The 26,831-nt window shown below is 34.7% G+C and overlaps 2 protein-coding genes across 2 annotated transcripts in view; both read right to left on the bottom strand.

The window, feature by feature from the left end:
• Window positions 1-4,606, bottom strand: part of LOC103036561 (chromodomain Y like 2) — a 63,240-nt gene extending 58,634 nt beyond the window's left edge. Inside the window, exon 1 of the mRNA XM_007244014.4 lies at window positions 4,159-4,606. Coding sequence (XP_007244076.2) covers window positions 4,159-4,182 — 24 coding nt within the window. The 5' untranslated portion in view covers window positions 4,183-4,606. The remainder of the gene's footprint in view (window positions 1-4,158) is intronic.
• A 14,032-nt stretch (window positions 4,607-18,638) lies between these two features.
• LOC103036856 (uncharacterized) lies at window positions 18,639-25,451 on the bottom strand. The gene is made up of 4 exons (XM_007244015.4): window positions 25,283-25,451; window positions 23,063-23,359; window positions 20,085-20,390; window positions 18,639-19,970 (listed from the first exon to the last, which is right to left on the bottom strand). The coding sequence occupies exons 1-4, from the start codon at window positions 25,317-25,319 to the stop codon at window positions 19,612-19,614; spliced, it is 999 nt and encodes a 332-aa protein (XP_007244077.2). The 5' UTR covers window positions 25,320-25,451; the 3' UTR covers window positions 18,639-19,611.
• Between the last annotated feature and the right edge of the window lie 1,380 nt (window positions 25,452-26,831).

Genomic DNA, 26,831 nt, shown 5'->3' with positions numbered 1-26,831 from the left:
TTCTTTATTCATTAATCATTTATTATTTATTTCTGTTAAAAAGCAGTATTTTGTAAGAAGATTTACAAGAGAAAATTATTTAAAACGACGTGAACATAAAACTATTTCAATTCTAAGTCATTTTGGAGCATTTCTATTGGCTGATTAATCATTTTATCATGTTTAGATTTCTGTTAAAAAACATTTTTTTGTAAAAATACCAAAAAAGAGAATAAGAGGGGGAAAAAAAAAAACATAATTTTCCTCAATGTAAAAAATTAACTTCCAAGTAATTTTGGATAATTCTATTGATTCTTTTATATTTTTATATTTATATTTAGTATTTTGTAAAAAAAAATATAAAAACAATTGTATGAAATGACACTTTCAAAAAGTGTAAAAGAATCAATGTAAAAAGTTCCAAGTCATTATAAAGCATTTCTATTGACCATTTATCAGGTTTAGATTTAGAGTATTTTGTTAAACAATAATTTGCAGAAGAACATAAAATACATTCAAATGACGTAAATGTAAAAAGATTACTTTAAAGCACCAATTGCTTTTATAGTCTACATGCAGATGCTGTTCATGAATGTTTACAATCTTTTCTGTGTAATGTGTGTATTAGTATTTTATTAATCCTAAAAGAAATGAGAAGATACTGTAACACATAAACTACAAAAATGGTTTAATAATTCAGAATAAAAAATGTGCATAGAGGTTAAAGTACATACTGGTCATTTCCATAATCTAGCTCCAGTTATTCATTCAGAAACGGCCTTCTTGGTATTCTGGACCTCTGAAATAAAAATCTGCATCATAACGGTTTATAGGTTTATTACTTTTTCATATAAGACCTTTCATCTCTCTGCTCCAGTTTACTCTACAGCTCATTTTCTCTCTCAGCATTTTCACAGCTGCAGTTTGCACTTTCTCCTGGTTGTGGAAAGTTGATTTATGATATCATACTTCATTACATTGATATAATGGATTTCAGTTTTGTTTGCATGCTGTTCAAAAGCCTCTAGCAATGCAGCATTTGGCTTTATATGAATTTTATTTTTTTAAACAATGCCAAATAATGCACCTTCTTTTATGCCAAGGTCCCATACGGTGTTGGTTATTAGTTAGTATTTATTTAGACCAGTTGTTTGCTCTGACAGTATTTCACATATTAATAATATTTATTTGATCAACATTTATTTTATATCATTATTATTATATTTTTATATGAATAGTATGTTTTAGATAAATTATAATACTTTTTTATCTATAAATAACATTCTGAAAAGTAATATTAACTGTCTGATTACAGGCATGTTAAATAGCTCAGATTCATAACAATGTTAGGATCAGAAAAGAAACTGAAACATGGTCGCCATGATGTCAGCACTGCACGTCAGAGGTACTAGTCAGCCAACATGCCAAACACCACCAACCTTACAATGCAGTATTATTAAGCTTTTGTTCTTCCTATTGAAACACATTAGGAAAAAGCTTGATATGTCTAAAAGTCATGAAACATCGAGCTAAAAACATCAAACTTTTCCCAATTATCACTCTTTATTAGAAACTTCTACTGCTGAAAGGATTCATCTGTGATCCAAAAGCAAAGTAGTACATTTTATGTTAAGTGACTTTTCCTTCCCACTGAAATTATAAAGAAAAAGCTTGGTGTTTGATGGCTTAAAGTACTAAAACAACAGGCTAGAGACACCAAACTTCTTCCACTTAACACTCTTTATAAGAGCCATGTACTGTTGAAGGAATTAACATGATATCCAAAAGTAAAGTAATACAAATTGATGTTAAACCTAAGGAAACCCAACAAAAAAAGCCAACAAAAAAATTACGTTTGACGGCTTAAGGTAATAGAACCAAAAACAACCCATGAACACCATGAATCCTGTATTGCATTACTGCTCATAACTACTCTCTTTTGCTGCTAATGTATTTTAGGTATTACTGTATTTTTTATTTTAATATTAAGCAGACATGTATTTACTGTTTACAATATTTCATTTATGTTTTAAATTGAAATAATCATTAGCTATTAATTAAACACTAAATACCCCACAGGTAAATAACCATTAACCATTCATTAAACAGAAAATACTCTAAACGGTTAATTCCATTCTATTACATTAAGCCACATTAAGCCACATTAAGCATTTTCCTTATAATGGGTGTCAAACTAGAGGCTTAATGTAAAATGTATTACTTTTTTTTGGATCACAGGTTTGTCCGTTTAGCAGCAGAAAGTACTTTCTTCTCTATTTTTCAGTCATCATACCTAAAGTACAAACTAAACTAAAGCTTCTGCTGAAGCTTTATGATTCCACTCAATCAAAACACCCACAGATACTACAGTGACATTATTTTTTTTTCCTCTTTACAAATTCATGGTAAAGGCCTATTTAATCAGCAGACACCTGAACACCGACCCAGTCTTAAAACCAAGAGAAAGCCCAACGTCCACACTAGCAGACAGCCAATATTCTCTCTCTGCAAAAGAAAGAATTGAGAGACACATAAAATGTTAAAACCTAAATTAATTCACAGTGACCGCCAAATCCAGCAGCACACACATGAACACCAACCCAGTCACAAACCTAGAAACCAAGGAGAGCCCATAGTCCAACCAATATATAGACCTGTACTTGTTACTTTTATCAAGACTGTTAAGACAAAAAATTATAAGAACCTCAAATTAATTAATGGTGTCAGTCTTATCCAGCAGAAAACACCTGAACACCTAGAAACCAAGAAAAACCCCAAGTTCCACAACAGCAGAAAGACAATATTCTCTCTTGATTCTGGACTTTAAAGCCCTCTTTATCCAACAGACTTGTACTAATTACTTTTATCAAGACGTTTAAGCCAAGAACAATTATAAAAAAAAATCTAATTCATGGTGACAGTCTAATCTAGCAAAATTCACCTGAACACCAAATTCACCAACCCAGTCTCAAACCTCAACTACAAGAACCTAGAAACCTAGAAACCAAGAAAACCCCAAGGTCCACACAAGCAGAGTCTAGACATCCAAGCCCACTTTTATCCACCAGACTTGTACTAGTTACTATTCTCAAGACTCTAGAAAAATGATAAGAACCTCAAATTAATTAATGTGAAGGTCTAATCCAGCAGAACACACTTGAACACCAACTCAGTCTCAAACCAAGAAACCAAGAAGAGCCCATAGTCCAATAAATATATAGCCAATGTTTTATCTGGAGTCTAGATTTAAAAACCCACTTTATCCACCTCACTTGTGCTAGACACTTTTATCAAGATTTTTACTACAATCATAAAAACCTAAAAATTAATCCATGGTGACTGTCTACTCCAGCAGAACAGACCTCAACACCTAGAAACCTAGAACCCAAGATCCACACCAGCAGATAGACAATATTCTCTCTGGAATCTAGACTTTAAATCCTACTTTATCCACAAGACACAAGAAAAACTTGATTTTTGAGACAAGAAAAAATATAAAAATCTCAAATAAATTTATGGTGACAGTCTAATCGTAGCAGAACACACCTAAACACCAACCCACCCTCAAACCTAGAAACCAAGAAAAGCCCACAATTCAACAAAAATATAGCCAATGTTTTCTCTTTAGACTTAAAACCTCCCTTATCCAACAGATGTGTTCTAGTTACTTTTATCAAGACTTTAAAGACAAGAACATTTATAAAACCCTCAAATTAATTAATGGTACCAGTCTTATCCAGCAGAACACACCTGAACACCAAGAAACCAAGAAAAGCCCAATGTCCACACCAGCAGACAGACAATATTCTATCTTTAGAGTCTAGACTTCTTTACACTTTATCCACCAGACTCGGTTACTTTTATTAACACTTTTCTGGCTGCTGAACGTGTAGTTCAGAGTCTCTCACGTCTTCTCCTCTCGCCGGTTCTGCTTTCTGCGCCCTTAAAAGTACGAAATTAGCTACGAAGAGACAGAACCAAGCGTAGGAACCGAGAGAGAACCTGAACGCTTCAGAGCTGCGGAGCTCCAGAGCTCGTGGCGCGGTGTCTGGCTGAGTTTCGCCTGTTAAAGGGCTTTAGGACGTCGGCTTTTCCACGCGAGGAGGAGGCGGACCTCCCGTCCTCACTTCCTAATTCCTCCGTTCGTCAATGGTAAGAAGTGGGGCTGTGTGACAGTACCTCGTAAAGCTCCCCCGAAGCCATCCTTGGGGCTGGGCGCTGGGTCTGTTCGCGGTTCTCCTCGCTGGCTCGCTCGGTGTACCGGAGGAAAGCCCCGGTGGACGGGTATTAACCAGCCAACTGGCCTCGTTACTGAGAGCCAGCCGCAGTAGCAGATCAAGCAGGCAGCGTCAATCGAGCGCGGCTGCGATGGATTGAGCCTCTGGTTAAAAAACAAACACGCACGCAGGCGGCGGGCGGACAGGGGAGGACGGACGGGGCGGTGCTGTTTATCTACCGGAGAGCCGCTCTTCTCTCCACCCCAGCAGCTCCTGCTCATCAGCCTCACCGTGGAGGAAGTCCTCCCGCTAATAGACGCCCCCACGGCGTAAAGACTGTCATTGGCTTGACGTCCACAGCAATTGTGCTGAGGTGTTTTCTTCTTCCACTTTCTTCCACTTTAGAGGTTAGAGGTTAGATGTTAGATGTTTGGGCTCTTCTCCACACCTTAAACGCAAAAAAACAGACTTGTGTTCCTGACAAGAACGTTCTTGACAAGTTAACTGACACAAAAACACAAGAACAGATAATATCTATGAACTAAAGTCATCCAAACTGTGAAGAAATTACATTAAAAGACAGCTTTGCACATCTTGGCTTGGTTTTTTCAGTCAGCTTTATGAGGTACCTTAATGGCTTTCAAGCAACAGCTGTGCTTAACTTATCAAGACTTAATTAACATTACTTGAAAGTTTTATCCTCTTAAAGGAGAACTCTGGTGTAAAAAGGACTTTTGGTGTAGTAAACTATGATAAAAAGTTCTTACCTTCGATGAACAGCACACCTCGGTTCTCCCACATAGTTCAGAGGTCCCTTCAGACTGGTTATCTGTTATCCGTTAGCTTTAGCTCAGTGCGCCGCCATATTTGTATTGATAATGTCATAGACATATATGTACATGGACTCCGCATAGCCTGCTATGCTATGCGGAATCTATGTATATATATGACTATGACATTATCAATACAAATAAGGCGGTACACAGAGCTGAAGCTAGCATTTTGGGATGTAAACAGAGGTTTTAAATAAGCTTCCTGTGCACTTTTTAAAGTTATTAGTGCCTTGTTTTAAATGTCAGGGCTCTCAGGATTCTAGCAAGGAGGTGTGGAGCTATGTTGAGCTAGATAACGTAAAAAAAAGTGATTTATCTGGGCAAATTATGACCTGTGTCACCCAATCTGAAGGGTGTTTGGACAAACTGTTAAAATTTCTGGATCTCAGAACACTGTGGAAGAACGGAGGTGTGCTGTTCATTAAAGGTAAGTACTTTTTATCATGTTTTACTACACCAGAAGTCAGTTTTGTTTAAGTATGTTAAACAAACAAGAAAAAGTTGTATATATGATGTAGACTCTTCAAAATATGCACATCTTGCTTACATGACAGCTTGGCACATATTGACATTTTATCAGTCAGCTTTATAAGGAATAGCTTTCAATTAGCAGCTGTGCTGAACTTATCAAGAGTTAATTACTTGATTGTCTTGCCTTCTTAATGTGCTTGAGAGCATTAGTTGTGTTGTGAAGTGGTATATAGTATTGGTATAAGAAGAAAATCCCTCTTTGAGTAATGTTCTAATCCATATTATAGCAAGAACTACTCAACTAAGTAACGACAAAAATGTTTTAAGAACAGATGATATCTTGACCTATTGCAAAGTTCTGGCATTTCCTATGAACTAAACTCATCTAAACAATGAAGAAACTACATTAGATTGCATTAGATGACAGCTTTGCATTTCTTAGATTTATGAGGTAGAGTCTCCTGAAATGGCTTTCAGTTAACAGCTGTGCCTCCTCAAGAGTATAGTTATTTGAATCTCTTGCCCTCCTAATGTGTTTGAGAGCATCAGTTGTGTTGTATTAAGGTTTACAGTACAGTGTTGGTATACAGAGAATATCCTCTCTCTCTTTGAGTAATGTTCTAATTCATATTATAGCAAGAACTACTCAATTAAGATGATATGTATTGAGACAGCTCAGTACTTGATATGAACTAAAGTTATGAAGAAAAAAACATGTTAAACAAACAAGAATATGTTTTATATTTTAGATTTGTTCAAAGTAGCACCTTTTGCTTAGATGACAGCTTTGCCCAGCTTGGCTCGATTTTCTCAGTCAGCTTTATGAAGTAGAGTCACCTGAAATGGCTTTCAGTTAACAGCTGTGCTAAAACTGTCAAGAGTTATTTCCTTGAATTGTTTGTCCTCTTAATGTGCTGGTTTGCAATGAATATCCCTATTTGAGTAATATTCTAATCCACATTTTAGCAAGAACTATTCAATTAAGTAAGTTTTTTTTTTTTTAAAGAAATTAGGGTCAGTCACTCTTAAAACAATTCAAGAGCTTTAATTTAATTTGATTAATTCACATAACTTAAAAACAGACGATATCTATTGACTTAGAGTTGTGCTGGTACTTGCTATGAACTAAAGTCATCCAAACTCTGAAGAAGTTACAGTAGATTGCATTAGATGACAGCTTTGCACATCTTGGCTTTTTCTTAGTCAGCTTTATGAGGTAGTGTGTTAAACAAACCAGGATATGTTGTATATATTGTAGATTCTTTACAATAGGTACATCTTGCACTCCTCAACACTGCAGAGGGTGGTGAAGGCTGCACAGAGGATTGTTGGAGTTAGCTTCCCCAGCACCACAGACATTTACACCTCCAGGTGCAGGAAAAGGGCCACCTGCATCAGGAAGGATCCCACCCACCCAGCACACGCACTTTTTGTCCCACTCCCCTCAGGCCGGAGGCTGCGGAGCATTAAGTGCAAAACAACAAGACTCAGAAACAGCTTCATTCCGGAAGCTGTAAGACTCTTAAACTCCACTTAACAACACACTGCACTGACACCAAGGACAAATTACTGTTTACTGTTTACCAACATGGTCACTTTACTTGCACTGAGACACTTTATCTCCACTGCTCTAATTCACATTATCATGCTGCTATAGCACACTTGCACTCTGGACTTCATGTTGCTGAACCTTTCTACTCTCTATTTATTTTTGTTATTCTTGGGATATTTATCTATCTATTTTGTATATTCTATTTCTTTTATTGTATTCTTTTTTTATCTATATATCTATTAATGACAGCTCTTTGGGTGTAAAACTGGATCGTGAGATCACAATTTCGTTCCACCTCATGTACCACATGTGATGCGAATGACAATAAAATCTCCTTGAATCCTCGAATCTTGCTTGGATGACAGCTTGGCACATATTGGCATTTTTCAGTCAGTTAATTACTTGAATTTCCTGCCCTCTTAATGTGTTTGAGAGCATTGTGATAAGGTATACAATGTTGGTATACAGTAAATAGCACACTTTGAGTATTTTTTAAAATTTGTATGATGGCAAGAACTCCTCAATTAAGTAAAGAAAAAATATTGTATTTAATATCAGTCACTCTTAAAACAATTCAAGAGCTTAAAGTTGCCTAACAAAATAACAGATTATATCTATTGACCTATTGCAATGTGCTGGTACTTGCTATGATCTAACATCATCCAAACTGTGAAGAAAAAAAGTGTTAAACAAGCCATAATATGTTGTATATATTTTAGATTCTTTAAAGTAGCACCTTCTGCTTAGATGATAGCTTGGAACATCTTGACATTTACATCTACTCAGCTTTATGAGGTAGAGTCACCTGGAATGGCATTTAGTTAACAGCTGTACCTCATCAAGAGTTAATTATGTGAATCTCTTGCCCTCTTAACCCTTGTGTGTTGTTCATATTTTTGTTACTCGTTTACTTTGTTACTTGTATTTAATTCAGCAAAATTAAGCAATTCTACATTAAAATGCTTTACACATGCTTGCTTCACCTAAATTGCAAGCAATATAAACAGCTTACATGGTTAATATTTTCCCTTTACCTTTCTTATGTTACATTTCTTTTAAAAAGTGCTACTCCTTTTTATTAGTTTTTTAATAAAATGTAAAAGAAAATGAATTAAACTCAAGATATGAGTAGAAAATTTGTTTAGTTTCAAATTTACAAATGAAGCAATGTTTATTAGCCCTTGGCCAAACATACTATATGTAATATAAATGTGTGTGTGGGGGAGGGGGGGGGGGGTGTACAGTGTGTGTTTATCGAAAATGTGTTTTGATATATGTTTTTCACAAAAAATGAGCCAATGCCAATGAGTTTAAGTTAGAAAAAATATTGTTTTAGTATCATTTGATGAAAACATGAAAACGGGTCCCACAGACCCGAACACCACACAAGGGTTAATGTGTTTTCCCTATTTGAGTAAAGTTCTAATCCATATTATAGCAAAAACTACTCGAAAAGAAAAAAAAAATATTGCTGTATATACAATAATATACTGTGCTATATAACAAACAATTGCTATAATATCAATATAAAAGTAAATTATTTATTGTATAAAACCTATAGAATACGTATAGTGTCCCATTTATTTACAGTACAAGAATTAAAAAAAAATTACAATTGTGGTTCTGCCATAGCATCAGCTCTAAATCCACAGTGATTGCTGGGCATATTTGCTTTTTGGAGCAGAGCATAGAAAGCAAATTTAAAAGCAGTTATTTGCTTTCACTTTGTTCCATGGGTTCTTATGCTTCTCAATACCAAGAAATTAAAGAGGGAACTTGTGTTCTGGTTTAGAGTGGTGGTCTCCCAGAGATAATTAAGAGTAGAGTTATTTGAGTATAGTTATGAAATTACAAATACATTTCTGTCCAGTTCTAAGTAAGCTAGCTCAAGTTTAGTCAAAGTTTATTTGACACATGCATTGTCATACACAGTAGAACTAGTAGTGCATTGCTTTTAATAACTGTTCACTCTCCGCTACTAAAAAAACAAAAACAAATCAAAACCAGATATTGCTGGGAGCTGGTTTAACATGTTTAAACTGGTCTTTCTTGATGGTCTTAATTGAAGATGCTTGGAAAGTCGGTTACCCAGACAACAATGAGCTCTTCAATTTGACTGGCTGGTCAGCATGGTCACACTGATTATCAAGCTTGGTCAGTTTAATCATGCTTGTAGACCATCTAAACCAATAAAATTAAATTTAAGCAATAACTTACCCTATTTTGGACAAAATCTAAGATGGTGGTCAGGACAAACAGTCTTTTTTTTGTCTTGATGTCCGATAAAAACAACCATGTTTAGTTATGTCACAAGTTTTTAGCCATGCATGTTGTAATAAGGACATTGTGAATAAATAATAGGTGAATCTCTGCAGCAACAAGTTGGAAGAAGCTGTCCATGTTCATTCATCCAAGGTCATGTTCACATAGTCCACATTGTGTTTTGTCTTTTTTGTTTGTTTGTTTGCTTTTTTTTGCTTCATTGTTTAACAGCTTCTCACATTTTTCACCAGAAGCATGGGCAATAGTAATTTTTAAAAGAAATCTAGTTTCAGTCTTGCAAATTGTGACCTGCAAGGTTTTCAAAAGAGTTTGTTTTCAATGTCAAACAATGATGAAACTTATATGCAATTATGTAGTAGACAATAACCTTGACTATCACATGACCTAAACCAAACTGAGGTGATTTGAAATAAGATGGACTGAGAAAATGACAAAAGTGTCAATCTTTCATTATAGCACCGGGGCTACTTTGAATAATCTATAGATATTTTTTTTGTTTGCTACATAATTTCATATGTATCATTCATATTTATTTATGTATTCAGTGCTCAGTATCTACTAAGTAAAAAAATAAAGAAAATCTATAGAGAAGGGGTGGATCACAATACGTGACTGGTACTGTATATATACAGCTCTGGAAAAAATTAAGAGACCACTTAGTTTTCTGAATCAGTTTCTCTGATTTAGCTATTTATAGGTTTATGTTTGAGTAAAATGAGCATTGTGGTTTTATTCTATAATATACGGTCAACATTTCTCCCAAATTCCAAATACAAATATTGTCATTTAGAGCATTTATTTGCAGAAATGAGAAAGGGCTGAAGTAAAAAAAAAAACAATGAAGAGCTTTCAGACCTCAAATAATGCAAAGAAAATAAGTTCATATTCATAAGGTTTTAGGAGTTCAGAAATCAATATTTGATGAGATAACCCTGTTTTTTATCACAGTGTTTATGCATCTTGCAATGTTCTCCTCCACCAGTCTTACACACTGCTTTTGCATAACTTTATGCCTTTACTCCTGGTGCAAAAATACAAGCAGTTCAGCTTGGTGTGATGGCGGTGATCATCCATTCATCTTGATTATACTCTGGATGTTTTCAATTTGGTAAAATCAAAGAAATTCATCATTTTTAAGTGGTCTCTAACCCAAACTAGAGTATATAGCAAATAAAATGTAATATTTAAAATGAGCAGCTGACATGCAGTGTAATTGAATAAAATGTGAACATGGTTATAAGTAAGAATGTATGGTGTGAGATAGTGTTTGGTTTGGTATCTACAGTAGTTGCTGTAGAGACGTCCTGCACCATTCCCAAACCATACATTTTTAAAGGGCTCATGACACAGCGTTGTTAGCTGACACTGAGCTCCTGAAGCACAAATTGGGTTTTTCTCTTCATGACCTCACAACAACCTTCATCACCCAGTTTCACTAACAATGTCCCATCCACACTGGTACCAGAATTCCTCTGCGTATATACATATGTATGAACTTCACACTGGCAAATATGATCATTTAAATTTACATTATAAATAAAACAGCATTGGGACACCTGCTCATTCATTGTTCTTTTTGATATAAAGGGTTTTTAGAAAGAATTTATCTTGCTTTTGTTGGAGTAACTGTCTCTACTGTCCAGGGAAGACTGGCTTTATGCTGGACTTTAAAGCATTGCTGTTGGGACTTGATTGCATTTAGTTTCAAGAGATTTAATGAGGTCAGAAAGTTGGATGAGCACCACCCATCTTCCCAATACTCAAAAATTGGATGGAGCACCATCTTTCAATACAGCTTGACAGCTCAGTGATGGAGGCTTTATAGGCTTATCTCTAGCTCACACCTGGTATTAGCCAATAAGTTCATATTTCATATTTATTTATCTGCTCCACAGAGTCCTATTCTATTGGCAGTGCTTCTCTGCAGGAACTAGAAGCTGTGTGGGTGAAAGCCACAGGGCTGTAAAGTCCAATTGAATCAGTGGAGACGCCTACAGACTAGTGACGAAAGAGAAAATGAAAGTTGTAAATGAAAGAGATAGCAAGGGTGTGAAAAAAACACAGGTTCTTTTACTAGAACCTTAGCAATAGTGAATATTATAATAACATAGAGCTATTTTCAAAGAGCTTTGTTGTAGACCAATGAGAAGAACTCTTAAAATACTTGACAGAATTCTCATAATTCTGTGCCTTTTGGCTCTTAGAATAAAAAAACACAACTTTAATTACTTTTGACTATTTATCATACTTATAAAACTTCCGACTATACAGAAATCACATTTTCTCTGTTATTAAACACTTTATTGTTTCCCAATATGAGGGCAAAAAACACCCTACAACAAAGAAAACCGTATTAAACGTACAAAAAGTAAACAAAACAAAAAATCATTGAAAGCGAAGATTAACATTCCTCTATATTTGTATTAATTCAGAAAAAAATCTTGAAAAATGTATTGTTACATAATGTTTGTATGAGATTGATATAACTATGCTGCAGACACAAAAAGGGTGTTATACTGTAATGGATTCATTTTAATATGGATAATTATATATCACAGTTGGATCAAGTCACTTTTTTGTGCTTCAACATTGCACGTACAATATCTGTCAAAAGTTTGGACACATCTTCTCGTCCAATGTTTATTTTTTTCCTACATTGTAAATGAATACTGAAGTCATCCAGACAAAGATGGAACACATAAGGAATCATGTAGAAACTTAAAAGTGTTAAGCAAACTAAAATACTCTTGTAGTTTCTGAGGCTGGTAACTCTGATGAGCTTATCCTGTACAACAGAGGTAACTCTTGTTCTTCGTTTTCTGGGGCAGACCTGATGAGAGCCAGTTTCACCATAACGTCTGTAATGGTCTTTGCAACTACACTTGATCCTTTTAAAATTCTTGAAATGTTCCAGATTGACTGATCTTCATTTCCTAAAGTATTTGTTTTTACTTTACTTTAGTTGAATAGTTCTTGCCAAAATATGGATTAGAACATTACTCAAATGATACATTCACTGTATGCCAACTCTACCTCTTCACAACTTTACAACTGATGCTCTCAAATACTTAAAAAAACAAGAAATTCAAGTTGTTTACTCTTGACAAGTTTAACACAGCTGTTAACTGAAAGCCATTCCAGATGACTACCTTATAAACTGACAGAGAAAATGTCAAGATGTGCAACGCTGTCACCTGAGTAAGAGGTGCTACTTTGAAAAATCTAAAATAGAACATATTTTGGTTTGTTTAACACTTTTTATTAATTTAATATTTCCATGTTTTTCTTCATTGCATGCATGTCTTTGGTATAGATCTACAATACAGAAAAAAATATAATAATGAAAAAACACTTAAATGGTACTCTATATCCTAACCCAGCATAGAATCAATGTTGTTATTTTTTAAGGAAAATATTATTTTCACTCAAAACCTAATGTATATCTTTGTCAAATAAACAGGTTATGTCATCAAGCCTCTTTTGTCAGTCAAAACCTAAAATATATACTGTAGGTATATGTGTTATATTCATCATGCCCTCTGCTGTTATTGTGCCCTTATTACACTTCCTCTTTCTAACCAGCTGTAATTTTAGTTCTCCTCAAAGAAACTTAAAAGCTTAGCTCATATAGACTATACACTGATTAGCCATAACATTACAACCATCTACAGGTACCTAATATTGTGTATGTCACCCTCGATTCCTTACGATGGCTCTGACCTACCAAGGTAATGTTCTCCACAAGACCTCTGGAGGTGCCCTTTGGAATCTCACCAGGCACCAAGACTAAAGTACGCAACACTATACGTGGGAGCTCCATGAACATCAGTAGGCCTTATTTGGAGCCCGTTACCCTGTAAATGGTTCATTGGTTTTGTTTGCCTGCAGACCAGAAACACACACCCCACACCTTTTCACTCAAGAGCCATACAGTAATGAATGTATCAAGCCCTAGCCCAAAATATTGCTTTCTCTGTACCAACAGGGGACATGGAAATGAGATCAGCTGGCCAGTACAGAATAAGGACATTATGTTTATTAGAGTTATGAGTTTGTGTGTTTCTCTAAAGCAATTTTCTCACATATTCCTGACCCGTGAAGAAACGTTTGCAGTTTCAGGGCATCTTTCAGACAGCTAAATTGTGTTTAAGCAGTTCTACATTGTTTATTTGAATGTGGAAGACAACAGCGAAACCAAACAGCTTTATCTGTGTTGAGATGAGGTCATGGCTATTGTGCTATTCACTAAACACTGGCCCATAGATATCTCTGGGGTGGGCACACAAAGAGAAACCAAACAAACGCATAAACGGCTGAATCAGTTCTATCCTCTTGAGCAAGGAGAGGATTTGGCAGGATGAAATGGAGTGATTGAGTGAGTGACTGTGTTTGTTTGTTTTTCGGATTTTAAATGCAAGTGCAGTGTGATGAGCAGAGGACGATAAGAACACTTTTTTACTGAAAGTAAATAACAGATGTCCCAGAGAGAGCCCACTTCTAATCCAGGCTGGTGTGTTGGATTTGAACCCAGAACCAGAGTTGGCGTCTATGTGGGCTCTTTCCAGTCTGCTCCCAGTCTGCTCATGAATACTGAATATAATAAGAATGATTATTTATTAAAACTGAGCACTACTGGAGATTCTAATACACTTTTAAAGAAGGTCTGCAGAGGCAGGTGTGTTGGACTTAAACCCTGCAAAGCTGTAGAACTGCAGGACCAGCACTGGTGGACTCAAGAGGGGTTATAAGAGAAAAATGCCCACCCAGTTTAAAAAATATTGCTATAATTGCCCTCTAGAGTGGCAAAAAAATACAAATTTTGCAATAAAATATGATAATGTGCCCTTTAGATCAAGAAATTTTCATCCCCTGTCTTAATGAGGGCCCATCTATGTCTGCCCTTCTTACCTAGCAGTAGTAAAGGGGATTGTTTTATAACCACTTCTATTCCACGCTTACTAGACATTGTCCAACATGAATGCACTTTACAGTAGGAAAAATGCAGTGATGCAGTGCTGAATAAGGAATAAGCCAATGGTGATCACAATGAGATATTGAAACTGTATTTAATAGTACAAGACAAAGTCAATTGTTGTCTGACCTAAACCACAATATACTATTATTACTGCATCCCTTTCAAAAATACATGGAATTAGCAGCATAAAAAAAAATCATGATTATGATTCATTTTTAATTGATTGACAACACTAATATAATTTAATTTAATTTTGTCAATGTAAGGCTGATATTTTTTTTAAATAACTCTTAAAACTGAAATGCATAAAGCACTATGCATAGCAAACATATTTGTAGTTTAAGCACAAGAAAAAAAAATGTAAACATGCTCACTGTTCCAACAAGATCCAGAAAGATGGAGTCTTTCATAATGGCAGTATGAGAATGAGATTACTTATGTTGGCCGTTAAATAAATATGTTGTGTAATAATAATTGTTATTTTTTGTCATTTTTGGTTACAAAAAAATAGAAAATGGTGTTGTTTTGGTATCGGTACCGAATTCAAAGTATTGTATTTGTAATGGTGTCAAAAACTTTCAAACGATACCCAGCGCAGGTCTCAGTCTCAGTAGCACAGTCTCTGAAGTGAGCTCTGGTCATTGGCTGGTTATATCTTTGTTATACTGAATATATGCTTATATGCAGTATAACATGTAGACCACAGGTACACAACCCTTGGTCCTGAGATCTATCTACTCTACAAATCAAATCGAGGTGCCCCTGAAGACCTTCATTACCTGGTCCTGCAATCAAACCAGCTCTGACCTGATGAGGCATAAACTCCACAAGACAGTTGAAGGTGCCCTGTAGTATCTGGAACACCAAGACGGACATTAGCAGCAGATTTCTCCTCAGGCCTGTAAGTTGAGATGGGGCCTCCATGAGTATCAATGATCCTTGGGCACTCATGACCCAATTGTGTATTTTTTTAGAAAGGGCAACTAGTGATTGTAAATATATTAAAGATATTGGTATATTCAAACTATATATTCAAGATAAAAAATGATATGCTTGCTATACAAATAAAAATGCCTGCTATATACAGGTTATTATCTGTGTGTGATTTAACTACAAATTGTTTGGTTTCCCGAGGGATGGCACTCAACAGGGTGCAGTATTGTAAAATGATGTTGTAGAATCATTACAATCATATGAGCAGTTTTCTTAAACAACATAATTCGGTGCAGTTTGCTGAGTCAGTGAAATACGTCCTAGTTGTTAGTCTCCACTTGACCCAAAAGCACCTAGTCTTTGAAATTGTAGCTTTTTATGTTTAATTTTTTTGTCAGAAACTGTATGAGAAAGATAAGGAATTTTGCCTTTTTCATTGAATAGATTTTTTTCACAATAGTTTAGTTATACAGTCCAAAAAAGTAATATAAATGCAAATAAAGAAATATTTAATAGACAAATATGGTCTAAAATCTGTGATGTTTTCATTGATCCCAATTAAAGCATAAAATAACTATATTAAAACACTTCATATTAAATATAATATTATTTGCCTCATACATAGAAACAGAAATAGAACATTTTTGTGTAAATTAAACTAATATCATTTTGAAAAATGATAAGATAATCCTTTAATAATCCCACAATGGGGAAATTTGCAATGTTATAGCAGCACAGAAAAAATACAGAGAAACAGGTCAGGAAATATATAAACATAATAATAAATCTATATGTATAAAATATTATAGAAAATATATAAAAATGCTATATATATATATTGCAGCTAAGACAATGTCAGAGGAGTTATGATTATGGTAGGTTGTGACCAGTATTATTGCACTAGGACTAACAGTGAATAAATAGTAAATAAATAGTAGATGAAAAGGTGACAAATATTGCATGTGATTTTATTTTGTTTTGACCAAACCAAAGAAAATGCCAAGCAATTTCTGGTCTTTTTAATGCATCAGACTTTCCAAGAATTTACAATCAAATCACATTTTTTCACCATTAACCCAGTTTTTCTTCTCTGACTGGTAGTTATGACTGGACTATGATAAAACACTGGCATTAGAGTTTTTTTTCACTTTGCTTTCAAAATCAGCACTGTTGTGTTGTTTGTTTGTGTAAACAGCTGATTGTTCAGATGGAGTTTGAGCTCATAATGAAGCTGATTGTGATCATTATTGTGTCGCCTGGCAGAGTCGAGTGTAACTGGAGCTTCACCAAACTCTGGAAACCAAAGAGCTCATAAAACATTGATTCCGCACAAAGCAAAGCACTCAGTCTCCTCATCTCTTGTTCATCTTAGGACCAATTAATGCATTATGCATCGGCCCTTATTGAGAGAGCAAATAATCAGCAGATATCATCAAGCAGTAAGTAAGATGTAGACATTTTGTATCAATATTGAGGATTACAGATTACAGCAGTGTGTGGTGTTACAGCAGTAATAAAATGACTTGGCTCATGCATGGCTTACAGGATGTTTAGGTTAAGTTCATCATAGTGTTATCCCTGTGATTAGGACTGATTTAGGAATTCTGTAAACTTATTTGCTCATTGTTTCTCAAAATGTTTCTGTCCTGCCCCTCTTTGGCGAATAATTGTTTTTAAATTCCCCCCTTTAAAAAAACAAAACAAAAAAACATTAAAATATGTTTGTTAAAAGACCATAAAAAACATAACCATTTCTTTTGCTTTCACTTGTATGTTATTAAACTACTTTTTAATGCCTTTTAAAAAATATTAATAAGCATTCAATAATAATTGTGAACACTGCAAGAACAATAAGCAAGTTAAATCTGTACAAAAAAAGATTTATGCAAAAGCATTGCATAAAAATGTGTCATTTGTCATTATCATTAAAATGTCTGTGATGGTAACGTGTCTGTTTCCAGGATGTTTCATTTTGCTACCACAAGTGTTAGCAACAGTTAGCACTGAATGCTTAATTTTGGGATAGTTATTCATTGTAAAAGTATTTTTGTTGTATTTAGTCTCAGATTTATACGTTGATGCAGCTGTAGAATTAGGTTAATCCTTTGTAACTACATCTACAATAAGACTACAGATGCTTAATTTATAGAAGAGCTGCTTTCTTTGCAGTTTCCCTGAAGACTAGCTGCTGTTTTCTCTCCTTTTATTAGTCAACAGCTTAGCATTGTGGCCATAAGTAAAAGTCCTGGTCAACTAGCAACCTCTAGTTATTACTACTTTTTGTTATTCACAAAGCTCTAATGAGCAATAGTGTTTAATGTGTACTCATCTCCTACCATTATTTTATTACTGTCACTTTGGAAGAACTGCTTGTTTAGTTCCTGTCAAATATAACTCCAGGTTGGACCTAGATTTAAGCTATTCATTGCACAGTTAATCAGATTTTTTTTATTCACCCTGAAACTATAGATAATCAGATAATATAAAATAATCAATGTAATATCACAAAATATTCAAATATGTTTATTTATTTTACTTTTAACACAGTACATTTTTAACATTTTTCAAGTACCATTTGAAATTAAAAAATAAAAACATCAATGTAAAATATGAAAATGGCAAAATTCTCCTTAAAGATAAGATTGATTGTTTCAGCTTACTCTTCCTGCCAGCACCATCCCACCTTGGAATCTTCATAAGTATGAACCTGTCCAACAGTCTAAAATCATCAACCCACCCAATGATCTATCACCAGAAGTTTGCTTATATTAGGATGATGTTTTCCACTGCACTTCCCAGTCTGAACAGATGGCTCCAAAACAGATAGCAGCAGGTATCTGAAGCCATGGTAGACGAACAACAAGCCAAAGAAGTAATCCTCCCGAGACACTGTTCAGTTTTTACAGCAGAGGCCTAAGCACTGCTATTGATCCTTGACCTTGCCCAGAATTCAGAGTGACAAAAAAAAAAAAAAAACTTCTGTGCACAGAAGTTTTTTTTCAAATCTTTCTTACAAGCGTTAAGTGCTCTTGATTCACTCAAGCATTTATTACTGGACTGCAAACTGTTCCACCAGAACAGATTCCAACTCCATATAACATCTACTATAGAAGACATTTTCACTCTAACCAACCCTGGAATACTGTTGAAATTGGATTGTCTAAACACTCCCTTTACCCCCGAAGACTGTACCTAACATAACCGCTCCTCCCAGAAAAATAGCCTATGAGCTGTCTTGGCATTAAACCTCCATTACTACTACAACTCCTACTGCACAGTAAACCAGTTACTGACACACACCACTTTATTATACTGGTAGAAACTTTACATTCGACCAGTTACTGACACACATCACTTTATTTTACTTGTAGAAACTTTACATTGAACCACAATGTAAACCCAGAGGTAAATACAATAAAATTATTCTTTTTTATATAAAATTAGATATTTCTAAACAATACTCAACTGTTTTGAGTTACTGGAACATTTTTGGGCACATAATAAGTTGAACAAACTTATAATAACTGGGTTTAGTCTGTTGCCATTAACAGCTTCTTTTCCATTGGTTTCTGTCACAATCTATTTGCATACTGGGTGTGTCCAACAGTTTCTGACTAACACTCACCATCAGTGTGTAGTGATTCCCCCCTAAGCTACCTTAGAAATGAATCAAGTTCCCATTTGTAATAAATTGGTGTTTTAATTTATGCTAACTCAAGTTTTCATTCGCCATTACTTAAAAAATAAATATTTGAGCAAACCAGCTGCCTTAAAAAAGTCAGGTAAACTCAACTTATCCTGTCATACAGTATAACAAAAATAAAAAAGTTAAATCAGCTTCCCCTTTTAGTTGTAATAAATAATCTAAGTTATGCTAACTTAAGTTTTTATTGCCCATTACTTAACTTTTTTTAAGACAACCAGTTTCCTCAAATGTTTTAAAGTAAATTCAAATTATCCAGGCTTACAGTGCAGTTACTTACACAGACCTATTGACTGTTTACTGGTTAAACATCACTATACCAATAAAAACACACAAAAAAACGAAACCCCTATGGTTATTTGGTGAAAAACACGTATCTCCAAAACAGCATTTTAACAGGAGAGAGAAAGAACCTTTTTAACGGAAGTCAGTGTATTCAAATTATATATATTATGTATTGTATACTGAAAATCAGCAAAATAGGAGATACTAGGTTTTCACTGGACAGCACCAATATGACTCTGCTTGTCTACTATGGTGTGCGTTGTTTATTAATGTTACTGTCACTGAGTGTTGCACTGTCAAATTCCACATTTGCGTTGCTATAAACTTAAAAAAAGATGTCTTATGAAAGTGTAATATCGCCCTGAATCGTAATATCGCCTCTAAATCAAATCTTCGTTTTCTGTTTCATTGTTTTCATTAGGGTTCGAAGAGGGCATTGAAAAAGTGCCACTCCACGTTTTTGGGCGTTTCTTACTTCTCCTCCTCTTCAACCTGAATTTGTGATTAGATTCACGTGAATTTAATGGTTTACGCTCAGGTGATAAGTCTTCGGGTGAACTAACACCAACAGATGTTAGTTCATTTGTTTCACGTTTTTTCTTCCCCAGCCAGGTGCAATTCAGATTCTGTGCATGGAGATATGAAAAGACCTTATATAAGAACATACAACCAAAGAGCACAGCTAATACAACTGTTGCATAAAAGTAGTTTTTTTGGTTGTATGGAACATCTTTGGGGTCTGTAACAAAAAAGCAACAGAAATAAGAACAATCAGAAAAGGAAATGCAATAAATTATTTCAGCTATAGAATGTTATTCTAGAATAACTTAAACTACTCATTAAAGACGCTTACTTTCAATGCTGAGAATGTACGAATGTGGATATCCTTTATCGTCTTTGTTTACAAAGCAGCGGTAAAGGCCTTCATCTGATGATTGAACTTGGTTGATGATCAGGGACAGATTACCCTCCCAGTAACCTTCTTCAGAGTAAAAAAACCTCTCCTCAAAGTCTTTACCCATCGTCAGCTTCCCATCTTCAAAATGCAGCACCATTTGGTCTTTCATATTCCACTGAAACTGTGCTTTGTCTTTCATGGTGTTCCAATAGCAGGGTAGAATGACCCGGTCCAACACAGCTGCCTTAACACTGATAGGTACTAGAGAGTGTACAGGGGTATTAAGAAAAAAACGGTGAAACAACCAGTTGAAAGACACAAATAGAAATAAAATAAATGTTTTAAAACAGCCTTCCTCAACATTAGGTATGCATTTGCCTGCAGAATTGATTTCTCCGGAATGTTACGTTAGATGAACACAGTCCAAAGTTGCTGATTCCACTGTATACTTCAGCCTACTGATCAAAAACCAGGACCTACCAATCTAAAATCACACAAGCTATTTAACCCTCCTATTATGTTACAAATCAAATTGACCCGTGTTAAAGTTCGAAGATCTTGGAATAAAAATGTAAAGTATTTTTTCAGTATGAAACTTCTTCTGCTTGCCTTAATTAGTGTAATCGACTTATAATATGAAAATGGTTCATCTCAAATATTACAACTACGCCCTGCAAAAACTAAAAGAAAATTGCAATGTTATGTTTTTTATGTTATGTTTTACTAATGTCTTTCAAAAGTAATAAAGAAGTGAAAAAGTTTGAATTTTCTTTTTATGAAAAACAAGTGTATTACCCTAATTGAACCATTACCTGTCAGAGGTAAGGAACTTACACTAAATATTGATAGAATAATTAGCAATAGAGTTAGTAATAAAATATTCACACTGCTTGTTCATTTTTTTTTTCAGATATCTTTTGCATAATTAAACATGCACCTGGTCACACCATTGCTGTTCCTGACAAATGAACATAACAGGAGGGTTAAACACTGGGACCTACAGACTAAGAACTAAACAACCTACTGATCTAAAACACTGGGGTCTACCAATCAAAAAATGAAAGCTACCAACCCAAACTGACACCTACATATCAATATCAATACATATCAAAGGACCTGCTAATCAACAATAGAGACATACCAAATTAAATTGGGAGCTGCTATTTTACATTACATTAAATTACATTTGGCAGACGCTTTTGTCCAAAGCGACTTACAATAGTCAAGTACAATGTAAAATAAGTTTAAAGGTAAAACATCTTTGGATAGGGATAAAAGGAGGTCAAAGGGGAATAATAGGATAGAGGAGTGAAGGAGGGGAAGAAGGAAATGAGGTTAGAAGTAGTTAGTGTGTTAGAGGTGTTAAGAGAGTAAGTGCTCTTTGAAGAGCTCTGTCTTCAGGAGTTTCTTAAAGATAGTGAGAGATTCTCCTGATCTGGTAGTGGAAGGTAGTTTGTTCCACCATTGGGGAACTCTGTATGAGAACAGTCTGGATTGCTTTGTGTGAATGTTTGGCAAAGCGAGGCGACGTTCATTGGAGGAGCCCAGCGGCCGGGAGGTAGCGTAAGCCTTCAGGAGCGAGTGCTGGTAGGAAGGAGCTGTTCTGACATCACCTTGTAGGCGATTGTAAGAGTTTTGAATTTGATGCGAGCATCAACTGGTAGCCAGTGGAGCTCAATGAGCAGCGGGGTGACATGTGCCCGTTTTGGCTGGTTGAAGACCAGACGTGCTGCTGCGTTCTGGATCATTTGGAGTGCTTTTACTACACAGGCCGGGAGGCCAGTTAGCAGGGCATTGCAGTAGTCGAGGCGTGAGATGACGACCGCTTGCACCAGGAGTTGGGTGGCCTGTTGCGTCAGGAACGGTCTAATTTTTCGGATGTTATAGAGCGCAAAGCGGCAGGACCAAGCAACTGAGGCCACATGGTGCGTGAAGGAGAGTTGGTCATCAACTATAACACCCAGGTTCCTAGCAACCTTTGTCGGTGAGAGAGAGACACTTTTTTTTTTTTAACACTTTTACCAACTGGTCAAAACAGGAAGCTACCCAAACTGGCATCTGCAGTTCAAAAACTGGGACCTATTAATCCAAACTGAACAAAACCAAACAGGGACCTTCTGATCAAAAACTGGGATCTATTAATCCAAACTTAACTAAACAAAACAGGGACCTTCTAATCAAAAACTGGGACATATCAATCCAAATTCAACTAAACAAAACAGGGACCTTCTGATCAAAAACTGGGACATATTAATCCAAATTCAACTAAACAAAACAGGGACCTTCTGATCAAAAACTGGGACATATTAATCCAAATTCAACTAAACAAAACAGGGACCTTCTGATCAAAAACTTGGACCTACCAATCCCACATGTCACCTACATATCAAAACAGTGATCTAGAAATGAAACCAGGGATCTCCTGATTAAAACTTGGGACCTACTGGACAAAACTAGAATTTGTTGACCAAAATGTGGGACCTGCTGATCAAATCTTTTTTGTTTTACTAAATAAAGTTTTTTTTTTTTTTATTCAATGATGTTAAGATGTTTATTGTTTTGAAAATTTAGGCTACATTCCATTCATTAACAATTATTATTATTATTATTATTATTAATAATAATAATAATAATAATAATAATAATAATAATAATAATATCAGTTCTCATATTTGCTGGTGACCACTGCTCTCCCAAGATCCAGCTCTTGCAAATAAATTAAGTTTATTTATGCAGTGCTTTTTACAATTGATGTCTCAAAGCAGCTCAACTTAAATGTGGTAGACCAGGAGTTTAAACTTGAAAACATTGAGCAATTAATTATCAAATAATTGTGCATAGTTTATCACAAAATTAAACATATGTAATTCCCAGAACCCTTAAAGTAATATAATTATAAACATGGAGTTAAAATAAATAACAAATAAACTTACCTAAAACTGTAAGTCTCACATCACAGATTGGTTTTCCGTCACACCGGCACTCATATGAGCCCATGTCTGTGTATGCAGCTGAGGTAAATATAAGCAAAGGGATCTTTTCAGGTGACACTGAAACTCTGTTTTGAACACCCTCTTCAAAATTGCAGATCCTGTTGGAACACTGTGCAACAACTCTGTAGTCAGGAATGATCTTAGACCATTTAACATCAGAAACACATTCCTGCTCACATGGTAAAATCACACGCTCTCCCAGGTTCACTGTTTCAGAGTTTGCAGAAATGGACAGACCTGTAAGAAAAAATACATTCCATTCATTAACAATTATTATTATTATTATTATTAATAATAATAATAATAATAATAATAATAATAATAATAATATCAGTTCTCATATTTGCTGGTGACCACTGCTCTCCCAAGATCCAGCTCTTGCAAATAAATTAAGTTTATTTATGCAGTGCTTTTTACAATTGATGTCTCAAAGCAGCTCAACTTAAATGTGGTAGACCAGGAGTTTAAACATATCAAAATTTAGTTTTACACCACCAAGCACAGACTACTTTGAGTAGCACACATACATTCATCCATTACAAATATAAATATCAGTATTCTGTATAGACATTTCTAAAAGTGTCTTGATCAGGCTCATACAAAATTTCATTACAAGTTTGTTTGTTTTCCTTCTTATGTTAGTATGTGTGTTTTATATCTTTAATTTATGGTTTTCCTGATATTAACCCATAAGAACCCAGGCCCATTTGTGAATACTGAAATGTGAGCAGCTCATTAATGTTTTTATTTATTGTGGGCACTTGACTTTAAATTATTTTAATTGAAAAAATCTAATGTAACAGAAATGACACAACAGCAATTTCGTAACTTGTAACTCTAGAAATCAGGTAAGAACTAGTGGTTGGACTAGAGCTGTGTAAGCTAATAATAAACATTTAAAATAAGCTGGTTTTATCTCCAGCACTAGCCTAGCACTCCTACGTTCTGTAAATAAGGTCAGATGAATGATCACAAATTCACACAATGCCCTGTTGTGATGCTCTCAGGATGTTCAGTATGTGTCACTTGGAAATGTCATGAGTTAAAATGACTGATAAAGTGCTGTAAGGAACATTTTTTACATATTTTAAAGGGTCTGTGACACATAACATCATAAACTCTTTTGGATTAAGTAAAATCTAACATATTTTAGCTATTAAGGAAATGCACAGAGCTGTAAAATGAGGGGGAAATGCCAAAACCAAGCAACAGAAAAAAATATTTAAATGCTATATAAAGTGTTAGTTAAAAACACATTTATTATTGTAACACATGATTTGTCATACTTTGTTAAATATATGACACAACTTTGCAGGTATAATATTTGCCTTGGACTGAAGTAACTCCTGACAACCCAACTTTTTCCTAAGGTAACCTAACCATAGCTAACCTTGGAGTATAGAATCAATCATCTTGAGCTTATACTAATTGGCAAGTAAACAAAATACTGTTTTATAGCAAAAAGAAGCTTGTTATGGTTCATAAATTCTAAACCCACAATGCATGAGATTTCAGTTTAGCATGTGGGCCTAAATAGCTTCATTTTAAAGGTTGGCCTCAGAGTGGTTTAAGATGTCACATGATGAGTATTTAGGGGAAATGGGGTTCGGTGGAAAAGTACAATCTCAAAAGTATATAACAGCAGTAAATAACCACTGCTACAGAATTATCTGTCTACATACTGCTTCTTTGATTTTAGATTCAACCACTTCCTATTGAACCTGACACTCTTACACAGAATGGGTAATTCTTCATCCTTCATCATTGGGTGCATAAAGTAATCATACTGTCAGTGGAGTTGTGACAAAGAAATTGTAATCAAATTGGCAGAATATTTTGTCTGTAATAAGACCTTCACTCTGTTGTTTGTAACATGTGTGTTTAGAAAGAGTAGAATGAAGAGTCGTTGCTTTGCTTGACTTTCACTTTGACTTTTCCTTTGACTTCCTGTTGTCTCTATAACTGTATATGTATTTTTAGTAAGCTATCTAACGTTTTGGAATGATAATTAGAAGGTCTAATAATGTAAGTGCATTCACTATGATATACTGCTCGTGCATTAAAAGTATGGTACTGTAGATCCTTTACTTATGTCTGTGCATTTGTTTGTTTGTTCACGATGACTGACTGAGACAATAACTGAAATGAAACTGTACTTACCCACGAGTGCAGTCAAAATTATCCAAATGATAAGCATTGTGATTGCCTTTAGAAGAGTCAGAACACCAGTTTCAGTGTTCCTGCTCGAATGTGCAACTTGCAGATACTGGAAATTTCTTTATAGATTCAAATGATGTGGATCATTAACCCAACCCTCATGTAATCATGTAGGTTCACCTTTCATCTCACTTCCTTTTCTTCTTATGCAAGCATTTGTGCTTCAGGACACTGTGGTACCTGTGGCAACAGTTGTGGGGTAGCTTGCAGGCTTTTGATTGGCTTAAAGAGTATAGTGCTGTAGTTGAAGCTATACCTAAATGTTTATTAATGCTGATGAAACTGTATATGCAATTTTGTTTAAACCTTTGCTTTATGTTAAATGCCATTTTAGAAATGATAACTATTCTTATAAACATATTATGGAAATACTGTTTAACAAAAGCCAAACTAGACAGCAAAGAAGCCTGAGAAAAAAATTGAGACATTTACAGACACCAAATGGAAAGATGTAGACCATGACATTTTATTGTTTACACAAAGATCCAGACTTTTTTTAATCTTATTCTAGAAAATGGAAAGATATAGTATATATAGTTATTTTCCTGATTATGCTGGTCACAGGACAGACATCAAATTAAAAATTGAATGGTTTTAATAATAATTTCTCTACTGTAAACATTATTTTAAATCCTTTTTGCAAAATTCCATAAATAAAAAAAAACTAGTGAATGTAGGTGTTGTCTAACTGAATTTATTAATTGTGTCTCTTAAATGTCGTAGTATTGAAACTAACTGTCTGCTTTAAAGTATATAAAAGAGATATGTTCACTGTCAATCATTTATTTGTCAATGCATATTTTTAAAATAAATTCTGGATGTCCTTGGTTGTTACCTGTTGTATACATGCATAAATACAAGGCAATAACAATATTCTATATATTCTATATATCCATGGTCTCCAGATTTTTTAAAACTCTGCACTACTGTCATTTTTGTAACTTAAAGTTGCGTAAAAAAGTTAAACGTGACCAGTACATATGTAAGATTAACATTGGCATTTATTTTAAATAGATTAAAGCTATGGTGTAAAGGATAAATATGTATTTAGATGTATTTAAATGTATTTAGTGTGGATTTGTTTAAAATTACAGTACATTTCAGAAGTGCCAGGCTGGAGGAGCAGTACTTTTTGAGATTTTTGTACTTTTTTTTTTTTTTTTTACTACTGTTTGTTAAATTCTCAAAAAACATATTTGTGCATTTTCAATATTAGCAAAAATAAGAAAAACCTGCTAGATTTTTTTGAACTGCACGTCAAGACGACACAACTATTATTGTACAAAATAGTACAATATATATGCACTTATAGTATCAACAGTTGTCAAGTATAAGTCCAGACATCTACTATACTAATGGTGTAGTATTTCTACAGGCCTATTAACAATAAGAACCCATCGGAAAACCACCTGCCTCTTCTGTGTCATCAACAGTACACCTCAGTCCTTCACTGTGCTAAATGAAGTGCACTCTCATCTTCAATAATATCTTA

Source organism: Astyanax mexicanus, chromosome 9 (genome assembly GCF_023375975.1).
Source record: "Astyanax mexicanus isolate ESR-SI-001 chromosome 9, AstMex3_surface, whole genome shotgun sequence".
In the NCBI taxonomy this organism is placed as follows: Eukaryota; Metazoa; Chordata; class Actinopteri; order Characiformes; family Acestrorhamphidae; genus Astyanax; species Astyanax mexicanus.
Note: the sequence above shows the minus strand (reverse complement) of the source record. Positions and strands in the feature narration are given on the sequence as shown.

Coding starts and splice junctions, on each gene's coding strand:
- LOC103036856 (XM_007244015.4), bottom strand. CDS start 25,319: ATGCTTATCATTTGGATAATTTTGACTGCACTCGTGG. Junction 23,360..25,282: donor AATTTTGACTGCACTCGTGG/GTAAGTACAGTT, acceptor TTTTTCTTACAG/GTCTGTCCATTTCTGCAAAC. Junction 19,971..20,084: donor GTACATTCTCAGCATTGAAA/GTAAGCGTCTTT, acceptor TTTTTGTTACAG/ACCCCAAAGATGTTCCATAC.